Raw genomic sequence first — 12176 nt, 5'->3', positions numbered from 1 at the left:
TGTCTTCTGATTATTCTGATAACAACATGGTTTATTTATTTATTTCTGTCAATAATATAAGTGCAGTAACTTGGTCGTTATTTACCCTATCCACTGGTAACTGTAAATTCATGACCGTAAATATTACACACACCATTCATATGCGACAAAAAGCAATATGTTTCCGCGTGAGAGCATTATAACCGTAACAAAGGGATCTTTATTCATGTAAAGCCTGTGACGCGACGCGAAGTGAACCCGCCCTCATTGATCCGCAGTGACGTGAAGCCTTTAAACGGGCGCCATTTTCTGTGCTCTTTCTCATTCTGCCGCAGTCGGCGACGCGCTGTACAACCGTCCTGTGTGTTCAACAGAAACTCTGAGGTAACAAATATGATCTTTCTTGCCATGTTTTTGGTCTATACTGAAGCATTAATTTGATTCGGCTTGTTCTGTTGATGTTTAGTTTGTAATTCTGCTTTATTGTTCGCATTTAGGCGATATTTGATATACTTTCATATTTACAAGTATTTAAAATAGGTATTGTGTAATGTTCCCCGGTGTGACTACCGTTTTACCTAAAAGGTCTCAAATGCAGCATGTAAGTAGTCGCGGAATTGTACGATTTTGTGACTTTCTTTGTTCACGCTGCTGGCGTGTCGTTGACGCTAATTGCTTTCCGTGACCTAGTTCCACTGACCTACTTTTTACAAAACCGGGTTTAGCATTAAGTAATCGTTTCACTGTATTTTTTTAAAACGAGGATCGATCAAGATGTTAAGTATTGGGTGCGCTGATGTATTTAAGATTAAAGCCTTTCTTTGAAGCAAAATGGCTGCAGCACGTTGTGAGGAAGGGGGATGGTTAGAAAATGGCGTTTCCTTGTGACGCACTTTTAGGTGCGGTGTTTTTGCTTTCGATTCTCGTGTGCACGCGGTGATCTATATACTTTACGCTTTTAAGTCAACATTTTTTTTTTTCAGGTTATCATCATGTCTGACGAGGGAAAGCTTTTCATCGGTGGTCTGAGCTATGATACAACAGAACAGTCCTTGGAGGAAGCATTCTCCAAATATGGAACCATTGCCAAAGGTTTGTATTTAGTTCCATTTTACGTGTGTATTTGTATACTTTTATATTAATTTGTATATGTGTGTGTAAAATTAATTTGTAATTTTTCATTTTATTTTTTTATAGTTGATGTTATCAGAGACCGTGAAACTGACCGTTCTAGAGGCTTTGGCTTTGTGACCTTTGAAAATCCAGAAGATGCTAAGGATGCCATGGCTGCCATGAATGGAAAGGTTAGAATTTTAGCCTTTTAATGAATAAAATCTGTAATTTTGAGTGCTAAGACACCATGTATTTGTTGTAAGAGGGTTTTTGTAACGTCTATCCTTTTTTTCTGGGTATTTTTCAGGTTTAGATAAATGTTATTCTAATTTGAATTGTGCATGTTTGAGTCTTTTTTGTCGTTTTTGTTTTCCAGCAAGTTGATGGTCGCATGATTCGCGTTGATGAAGCTGGCAAATCTGGTGGACGGTCTGGTGGTTTCAGAGGGGGTTCCAGAGGTGGTGGCAGAGGCTTCTTCAGAGGCAGCAGAGGAAGAGGTGGGAATTCTCACATTTAAATGTGATTGCACTAGCAGATGGCCACATTTGCATTTGAAGGGAACTTGGTGGCACATTATCATGACAAAGCTGATTGTCCACTTTAATAGCTGCAAGTTAACTTGATTTTCTTGTATAAAAAGGTGGTGGCGGATATGGCGGAGACAGAAGCTATGGCAGTGACAGGAGTTTTGGTGGTGACCGGAGCTATGGAGGAGACCGCAGCTATGGCGGTGGCGATAGAGGCTATGGTGGTGGGGAGAGAAGTTATGGAGGTGGTGACAGATCCTATGGTGGCGGCGGTGGTGGATACTCCAACAGGAGTGGAGGATACTCCAGCGGCGGTGGATACAGGGATAACAGGTGAGGGATCTCTTACATTTGGAATGGTTATGCATATGGAAGAGTATTCTTACCCTTGCAACCGTGAGCCCCTTAAATATGGCAAATATTACTGTTGATTTTAGGAACCAGGGGGGATACGACCGCTCTGGAGGATCCTACAGAGACGGTTACGACAGTTACGGTACGTATTGATTTATAATTATTAAACCTTATTAGTCAACTGCACCAACCTGCACTATAAATCTGTCCATTTTTGCCTTTAGAATAATGTCAAGATGAAAGCCAAACTGCCATATTTGAACTTTTGAGATCAGTCTACTTGGTTGCCCTTACCTTGGAGTTGCTGACCACAATCCAAAAAGTCATTTTTCAGTTTTAACCACTAAAGTCGGTTTTGTGCACTTGATCAATAGTCAATAAGTCCTTGTACGAAAAAGAATCATGTCTTGGTATCAGTTCTGTTTGGAAAGGATGTTCTCAATGCTCCAGTGCCTTTACACTCTTGCCTACTTCTTGTCCTCAGCTTCACACGAGTAAAAAAACCCCGATTGCAAGATCATCCCTACGCTGGCTGTATTTAAAAAGATGCGCTCTTCGAAGACCTTTTTTATTTTTTACTTTTTTGCTTTACGTTGTGTTCCAGTTGAAATGTTCTATTAAAGACAGTCCCCTTTTTTTACCCGTCAAGTATCTGCAGGATGTTCCTCGATGAGGAGCTGCATAAAATCAATGAGCATTCAGTTACTGTAAGAGTTTCAAGCCTGGTGAGGCTACCTGTATCTGATATTTTACCTTGGGAATTGTTATAGATGCTCACAGGGGTTTGAAATTCTTGTTTCTTTTTTTTAGTATGTGTTTAAGAAACTGTGTCTCTGAAACCATGCGTGAAAACTGACCTGTCCAACACAGCCTGATAGCTTCTAAGACCAATTTCCTCAAAGATCTTTGGACCAATTTCTCACTGGCTCACTGAAAGTGCTAGGGGCCTTTTGCATTTAAAATGAATTTTAAAAGCGGCAGCTTCGCCACCTGAAAAATATTCTAATCCGATCCTCTAATAGAAGCTTGATAAGCTGTGATGTGTTCTTTATGGCTCTTCGCCACCTCCATGTTGTGATGCATTCCTTTAGTGAAGCAAGGCAGGCATGTTGCATTGGAGTTGTCTCCGGCAAACCTCCTTGATGTTGCTAAAGATTTGTAAATACTCATTCAAAGAGTAAACCACTTGGGTTGGGTCATTAAACCTCATGTTAGGACTGATGACCCAAGGTACTTTACTCTTTGCACAGTCTAAATTTATTTTTAAACTATGCTCTGCTGTGGACTGAACGTATCCTCTTAAATGTCAATTTTGTGCTGTTCTGTATCAAAACCTCAGAATCCTTTTCTTTTTGTATTAAATTGGCTTCATGAAGCCCATTAAAAAGTGGTTGGAAAACGCTCTGATTTCTTTTGCCTCCGATATTTAAAACTAATCCTTGCTAGTCAGTTTAATGTATTGGATTGATTAGTGGGGAACTTAGCATCTGGGATCTTAAACATTTTATCCAAGCAAATAAAACTCAGTTCTAGCTCAGTAAACCAATTTAAAGATGAAACGTTGCTGTTATGATATAGCACCCAATGGTTCTGTATAATGCTTCATTGGATCCAAGAGTTCTCTGCTAGAAATTTTGGAAATCCTCAATGTCCTTGGAGAATGAAGTGTTGTGCCTTCCGACTCAAGAATCCTGATGAAAGCTGCTCTCATGGCTAGGTCAATTGTGGAGATAGGCCTGTAATGTGAGGTAAAACCTTTTGCTCTCCTGTACGCATCCTACAACAGTTCTCATTGTCCATGTTTTCTTCGACTATTGCCTCAACAAGTGACTTATCTTCAGAATGTTCAATCCTGTTCCACAACTTCCTGTTTTTTTTTTTTTTTTTTTTTTAAATGAGAAAGCTGCATGATTTTTATTTTTAAAGTGTGCTCCTTTTTTGGCAAAGTACCTCATGCGGCCTTTGAAATGAGAGATAAAGTCCCTGTTCTGATTGCATTTTTTTTGTCTGCACCCATTATAAACCATGTATTTTTTTCACTAGTCACAGATTTGACAATTTTTGAAGAGATCTAGCCTTTGCGTCACCTCATCGTCTTTTGAGTGATTCACTATGGAGTCTCTAAAAAGTAGTCTGGCCCCATGTTCTCAATTTAGTTATGATTTTAAAATGGAAATGTTTGTCTTAATTGCATGATTGAGAGCATTCATGTATATTTTGTAGTAAAATATAAATTTTATTTTTCAGGCTGACTTTCTGGATGTTGCATTTGAAAACTAGATGAGAGCGTTAACCTCTGTGATGAAGTGAAGTCGTCATCAGCTGTTAATAAAAGAGGTATGTATTTAGTGTAGTCTTTATGAAACTTATGGCCAATGTGGTACTAAATAGTGTTTGTTTTTTTTTGTTTTTTTCTCAGGGCTATTGGAAATGCCTTCTATGTGGATGAATCCATCCTTCTCAAAAGGAAGCATTGAAGCGCTTCACTGTTCAGTCAACATGAAGTTTAGATGTTTGCTATTTTTCAGAGAGGTCGTTTTTGTAGTGCGAGTGAAAGTCATTTAATAAAGTCTGGTTACATTGAGTACTTTGTGTTGCATGTTTTTTGCCATTGTTTTTAAAGTTATGATTGATTGGTAAAATCTAATTTGGTTAATTTTTGAAATTAACCAAACCACTTGTAGGGAGCAGAGTTTTTCTTGCGTTGCTTCATGCAGCTGATGTGGGTTGTTTGGGTAAAGAGAAATATTAAATGAGTGGTATTTGACTTGGTATTTAGGTTTAATCCTAATACACCATGACAAGAAATTTTGTCAATTATAACTGCTGATCCAGTAGATTCCCCAGTGTAAAGTTAGTTGTACCATGGTTAGGTCTAGCAGTGCCATTTTTCTATTGTCATGGCAGCTGAGAGAAGATAAAATTAAAATCTGCACCAAATCCACTTCACATGTAATGTCTGTATCTGCTACAACTTTGAATATAGCAGACGTCTTGGTGTTTTAGACCAGTCTTAAATTATCTAGATTTTGAAATCATGCGAGGTGGTTTTATGGAGTGTCTGGGCTCTTAAAGTATTATAAGTTGGTAAATCAATGTAAAGAAATTTTAAAGTCCTTAAAGTAGGCTATTAGTCTTAAATACTGCTTTGCAAGGTATTAAATAAATTTTTTTTGGTTATATAATGTATGGTTTAATGCTGAAGTATGCTTGTATTAAATCTGGATGCTGTGTAGTTTATGGAACCCTGCTAGATTTGACATCATGCTGATTTGTTTACTGCAGAAACCAAGGCGACGCCATTGTTTCTGTTCAGTAGAAAAATGATTCAATTTTGGATTAGTATCTTAGTTTAATATTACGTGAATATACTGCAAGTTAATCTTGCCTGTGCTTCTGGTTAAAACCCAAACTAGTTCTAAGGTCTTAATGTATAAGAGTTTGTAAAAGGTAATGAATTTCAGTCTCCGATTCCTGTATATACTCTTATAAACAAATGTAATTTATGTTTGAATCATATCCGAGTAGGCTGAGGTAGGCTACATGTAAATTGCTGAACTTGTGTATATAAAGAACTTGAGCAGTGTTGGTTAATAACTTTAAAAAATAAATAATTGCTAATAACGCTAATTTCATTTAAAACGCTTTTCTAAATATTTTTAAATGTATCCTTGGGTGAGTTTATTGCTTTTCTCAATTCATAATTGGATAATTGTCATTTTAGTTTAAATTTATGCAAAATATTTGTCTAACAAAATGCAGTTACTCTGCTCAGAATTGATGGAACTTACAGAACTGTTACTCAGAACTGTTGAATTTACGTGCAGTATTTAAGTAGAAGTAATAATTACCTAAAAATGAAAAGTAATATCCCTTCAGTGTAGTTACACCCCGCACTGTCTTTCTAGAAGCATAAGGAATGGGATCGAGATTAGAAGGGGAAAACCCAGATCATCTCAAGCACAACCTGCTTTGTATAACAATGTCGGAGCACTGAATGGCTTTTGACTAGTAGTATGATCAAAATGTAAACATTGGTTGAGGTTCGTACTGCAATTTGCAAAAATGTGCTCTAAAAAAACTTAAAAAAAAAAATCTGCACTGGCTTTTGCACTGGGACAGATGCTTGTTTTTTTTTTTTTTTTTTTTTTTTTACGTAGATGGCAAACGGTCACCACAAGGTGGCAGTGGAGGACAACAACTGCATGAATGCATGTAGAATACTTGTTAGACATGGTTGCACTGACTATAAATCTGTGGAATATATTTGGAAACATAAATGTACACTGTGTGACAGTCGATTTGACTTGTTTTTAGGTCAAAGCAATTTCCTGTGCAACTTCTGTACAAACAAGTGGCCCGCCTCACCATATCACTGTGACTATATCATTTGATTTTATATCAGAATGCACAAAAAAAAAAAAATCAACCATTATTAAGAAATTGTACCTCCTTTTTGGAGCTCTGCTCTTTTTTCACGCTCAAGATAAATTTCTTATATAAAGTGCATTAAATATGTTGCAATAGTAAAACTAAACATGGATTATTGAATTGTTGAGCCAAAACGGACATTTTCTAGTTTGCTATTACCAACTATGTAAAGCATTTATTAAGAATTATTATTTTTTAAATTGTGATTAAAACTTAAGAATGCACAGACAACTGGCCATTTTAAAATCTTTTTGAATATAAAAATATAGATAGAACAGAGACTTAATAATTTGCCATTAACATTTTGAATTTTAAAATAAAAATGTAAATTAGTAACACTTTGTTTTGATGGTCCATTTGAGTATTAGTGGACTGTCTGCTTAATATCTGTTGATACTGCTTCATCAACAAACACTTAACTGACTACAAGAAACTTTGCAAGTACATCTTAACAACACTAACCCCAACCTAACAGTCTACTTATAATCCAATGAGAATTAGTTGGCCTGTAGATGCTATGTAACTTAAATTCAACAAACGGACAATCAAAATTAAGTGTGACCTGTACATTTTTAAAAATGTTTTTATTTTTATTTGCACCTACATTTCACTTTGTATGCATTTTCTGATTAAAAAGAATATATATATATATATATATATATATATATATATATATATATATATATTCTATATATACACCTGTCGTTTACACCAGGCAGGTGTCGTCACAAATTTTAATTCTTTTTTGCAAAATAGAAAAGAGAGAAAAAAAAGACTTTTGCACTTGCAATCTGTATATCTGCAAAAAAAATAAAAAAATTAGAAGCAAATAAATAAATCCAGGTAACAAGTCTTACATAAAGTTCATGTGAGGAAGTCTAAACTGTTGTATAATGATATATCATTAGCATGATGTCATGATCTGGTGTGCTCATAGAGAATTTTGGATGTGGAATGATCCACATCTATACCTTCAGGTAAAACCTTGGTGTCATTGACCAAATATACCTTTAAATGAATAAGTAGATAAATTAATTATATATATATATATATATATATATATATATATATATATATATATATATATATATATATATATATATATATATATATATATATACATATATATATATATATATATATATATGTGTGTGTGTGTGTGTGTGTGTGTGTATAGATATACATGTCAGATTTATCCGCAGTGTTTGTATGCCTCTTCTAAAAATTCGAAATTTTAAAATTTCACCCACCTTTGTTTACAGTTGGCTGCTGTAAGCACAATATTCTCTCTTATCAAAAAACCACCACATGCCAATTTTTTTTAAATTTGAGTCCTTAATGTAGACCATGTAGGGTTGACTGTGTGGAATAGACACTTGAAAAAAAGATTAGTTGTATAAAACAATTTGAAGCATATTCTGTTAAACAATCGATTTTTAAAAGAAAATTTAATGTAGTCACCTGGAGCACAGGAACGCAGCAGCGGTAGCAGACTAGTGGTTTGCCAAAAGATTCTCATCATTGACAGCTCAGTTTTGGTGTGCAGCTCAGAGATGTTGAGTTCTGCTTTTATAGGAAGTTCAGATCAGGAAGATAATGATAGAAGTTGCAGTGTGAACTGCATCCAGATCAGTCTCATTGATATAACAGCATTTTAATTAGTTATTTTTAGAGAAAAAGCTAATCACAGATCAGTAATTATCAGCATTTGCTGTTTCATAACTCATCCACACATTGCTGATGATATCAGAAAACATGCTAGTGATATAGTTCTGGAAAATTCGATATCAATGTAGAAAGCTATGGAGCTTAAAATGTGCCAAAACAATCTGAATTTGAATTGTGTTCATTTGAATTAACAATTGTGGGTAAAATAGGTAATTCTACAAAAACATGAATTCTACAAATTAAGTGAACTTTATTTATAAACTAATTTCGAGAGGAGCACGGCTTATGATTGATAACACCTGGTCCACATTAGCTAACACTGATTTACCAATCAGACGACTCCTTAACCACTATAAATAGCCAGAGTATCTTACTTCAGCCACGAGTTCAGGGCTCTCTCTCAGGACAGCATGTCAAACGCGCTTCATAATCAATCGTCAGCTAAGGGTGAACTCTTGAAAATGTATTTTAATAGATGCCAACACCGTAAAATATCCTGGTTGTCATAAATTTTTAAGCTGAATCAAATTAACCTTATGAGTTAATTGAACTTGTATTTTGGTAAACTGACTTAATGACTGACATAACTAATAAAATTAAGTTAGAACTTGATTAACTTCGTTTGATTAGTTGCAATGGACAAACAACATCCTTTTTATGATTCAAGAATGCAAACTTCTCAACGTTTGGCATACGTTTCATAAGAAACCTCCTACACTGTAAAACCCAAAAAGTTAACATAACTTAAACCATTTGAGGAAATCGATTGCAACAAACCATTTAAGTTCAACAATGAATCCTACTGAGAACTGTGCATTAAAGTTTAATTAAATGCATTAAAGGTGAAGTAATGAGGTATTTAATTAACTTATTGCCTTCGACACTGAGTTACTTAACTTCCAGTAAATTTTGAGTTAAGTACACTCATTTCATTTAATTAAGTTGACTGTTGGGTTTATATCTTGCTTATCAGTCCATTTTCATGCGTAGTGTTTGCTTTAGATCCCTCTAGGTCCAGTGGTTTAAACTGCATCCTAATATTGTTGAACAACCAAAGTAAATAAACAGAAAACCAAACTAATTTCACTCATCTAATCTTTAAATTTGCAAAAATTATTGATTTGATGCCAGGGTGTCTCTACCATCAGTTCAATAAAATGACAAACCGTAAAATACATAATTCACCAAAATAGCAGACCGGTTGACCAGTGGGCTTTCAAAATAGAAAGTTGCATGTGACACTTTGAAATCTGGCCACACTTATGAAATTGCATTTGAGAGATCAGGATTTAGCCGGCGCATGTCTTTGAGATTGTGCAGTGCACTAAATCATTCAGATATTCTGCATTTGAAGGATCACAGTTGTTAAATTTGATCTGTGTTCAGCTCCTGACTTCACAAATGTTTGCCTTGCATTACAGCTCACATCCTCTACCCACACAGAAGGCCCGTCATGTTTATTTTGCAGTTCTCAGAAGATCACCAGATAGTGCTTACTCTAACCGCAGTGCCACAGCTTAAGTTTGTGAGTACGTTTTTTAGACTAAGTCTTTTGATCAGCTTTAACCTTTTGTATGCCCTATTGAAGCTCATTTTTGTAACGGACAAGACCAGAAAATAGACAGGAATTAAGAAGGCAAGACAGTGACAATACATTCCTGACATTGTTAAATAATAATAAAAAACTGTACATTTGCTGTCTCACCTAAATGGTTTTATGAATTGATTTACATTTTTTTCAAGTTTGTGCGTATATTTCCAATAAAATTACTCATAAACTAAATCACTTAATCCAGAATAAAAAATCTGTTTCATTTAATGGAGATGAGATGGAGGAGACCTAAATGGTAGTTCACTCAAAATTTTAAATATACTATTTTATCTGCCTCAAGGGATTCAAAAACTTTATCCTGTTGAACACACAAGAAGAAATTTTGAAGAAATCTGAAAACCACTGACATCCACACTCTAAAAACGTTGTGTTAAAAATATATGGTGCTTTGGCAGGTTATTTTTAACCTTTATTTGGTGTATGTATTAATAACTTAACCAGTTGGGTTAAAATTTTTGAATTTCAGAAGTCACCTGCTTTAGCTGACACAGAACAGCTGTATTAATATGCATACGTAACGTTGTTTTTGCTTTGTAAAGTTTTTATTTACCTCTACGAGTCGTTTTTGTTTTTTTTCCGGTTCACCAGCATTCTTAATTATTGATAATACAAACGTGCGCTTCATAGCGGATCTATATTAAATGAATAAAAATCCTTAAGTGTCTGGGACGTACAATGTAATGAAAGTAAAGCATTTTCGATATTTTTGAAATTGGTTATTTATTTACACAGACATGATATAAAATGAATGGTAGTACTAGTAATATTAGCAATAGTAATACCAGAATGAATAATAATAAAAAAAAACAAAACATTTAATCAAAATAACCCATAGTTGGGAAGGTCCTAAAATGGTTGAGTTATATGTTGGGGTATTTTTAACCCAACTATTTTAGCGAAGCACAGAAGATATAGCAAATGTGTAAGTCAATGGTTATCAGTTTTCCAGCATTTTTGGGAACATCTTCTTTTGTGTTCAACAGAACTCTCAAACAGGTTTTGAACAGGTAAAAGGGTGAGAAATAATGAAATTTTGGCTGAACTATTCCTTTAAGACGAAACTGGGTCATTGTCATTTGAAATGAGCTGTAAGAGTAAATACACAGTAAAACCTAACTAAAGGAAATAAGGTAGTTTAACTTTAAAAGGTTACTTTGACTCTGTGAAAAAGACTTATGGTAACTCATGAATGGATTATATTAAGCAGAACTCAAAATGAATGAGTTATGAATGAATTAATTATATGTTTTATGTTAACTTATCTCTAAAACTAGTCGCAATACCAAACCTTTCCAGTTGTTTTATAGTTCTTTGGACTTAATTTGTTGAGCTTATAGTGATTTGATAACTCATCTTAAAATGTTTAAGTTTTGAATTCCCTAAAAGTTTGATAACACAAATTATCAACACAAACAATATGTGTACACTGTAAATTTTTTTTGTAATTTTACGTTTTTTTTTTTCCTGGCAGCTGGGGGGTGCTGGAAAAAAATTTAAATAATGGCCGTTAAATTACAGACATGTACCGTAAAATAACAGATGGTAAATTACAAAAAAAATTATGGATTTCTGTAATTTAACGATAAAAAAAAATTACAGTGTTTAAGGCTCTATATATAGCCATATAGTTTTCAGTACTCAAACCATATTGTTTCAAAACTTAAATGGTTTGCCGCAAACAGTTTTCTCAAACAATATAGTGAAACCTTTCCCAAACTGTACTTATCTAATAAAAGCGTATTGTACATAATTTTAATAATCTTTTTGGTCAGTTGTAATTCAAACACACGTCAAAACAACACTTCAAATTTGTATTAGTCTTTTGTACAGATACAGTGCAAAGCCTAACAGTGAAAATCACTAAATGAAATAAGTTAGTTTAACTTTAAATAAAAAAAAAATAACTCAATGAAGAAGAGTTATGGTAACGCATAAATTTTGGACTTTAACTGAATTGACCAGTTTAAGGTAATTGAACTAATAGTGATTTGAAAACTGAACTTAATCTGTTTAAGTTACTAATAAAGTTTGATGATTTCAACACACAATATATGTGTATGTGACACAATATATAAGCTTACAGTACTCAAACCATTTAAAAAAAAAAACTGGAATGGTTTGCTGCAACCGATTTCTTCAACCAGTTTGAGTTAACTTAGGGGGTTTTACAGTGTGTTAAAGCACATCGCTGTAGGTGAAGTATAAATTAGATATTTTCAGACTGAAGATTATTATTATTATTGCTGAATGGCGTAGAAGAGCATTCACTTTACAATCATGTGTAAACGACAAATCAATTCAGTAAGGTTTTTTCTTTATAGTATTTTATTCTGTTATCTGCATTACACATTTTTCCTAAACATCCTTTTTCAGCAATTATAAAATACACTTTCAGCACAAGGTGGCAGTGGTGCCCTGCAGCTGCACAAATGCTCAGTAGTTATTAGAAATAGGAAAAAACATTGCTTTTTGAATCAGTTGAATGGTTTCAC

At 34.2% G+C, this 12176-nt stretch overlaps 1 protein-coding gene across 16 annotated transcripts; it reads left to right on the top strand.

Moving 5' to 3' along the window:
• Positions 1 to 238: 238 nt before the first annotated feature.
• cirbpb (cold inducible RNA binding protein b) lies at positions 239 to 4560 on the top strand. Of its 16 annotated transcripts, none has more exons than NR_132109.1 (8): positions 239 to 363; positions 963 to 1071; positions 1177 to 1283; positions 1469 to 1589; positions 1733 to 1952; positions 2057 to 2115; positions 4221 to 4310; positions 4393 to 4560. NR_132109.1 is itself a non-coding variant. In XM_073936724.1 (8 exons), the coding sequence occupies exons 2-7, from the start codon at positions 972 to 974 to the stop codon at positions 2469 to 2471; spliced, it is 621 nt and encodes a 206-aa protein (XP_073792825.1). In that variant the 5' UTR covers positions 300 to 363; positions 963 to 971; the 3' UTR covers positions 2472 to 4310; positions 4393 to 4558. The 16 variants fall into 16 exon arrangements, 12 of the variants coding, with proteins under 12 accessions (NP_001035411.2, NP_001296387.1, XP_073792825.1 ...); NR_132111.1 differs by having other exon boundaries at positions 2050 to 2115; XM_073936724.1 differs by having other exon boundaries at positions 300 to 363; positions 2458 to 4310; positions 4393 to 4558.
• The last annotated feature ends 7616 nt before the right edge of the window (positions 4561 to 12176 follow it).

The sequence above is a fragment of the Danio rerio genome, chromosome 22 (genome assembly GCF_049306965.1).
Source record: "Danio rerio strain Tuebingen ecotype United States chromosome 22, GRCz12tu, whole genome shotgun sequence".
In the NCBI taxonomy this organism is placed as follows: Eukaryota; Metazoa; Chordata; class Actinopteri; order Cypriniformes; family Danionidae; genus Danio; species Danio rerio.
The sequence above is the reverse complement of the archived record's forward strand: the minus strand, read 5'-3'. Positions and strand labels throughout refer to the sequence as shown.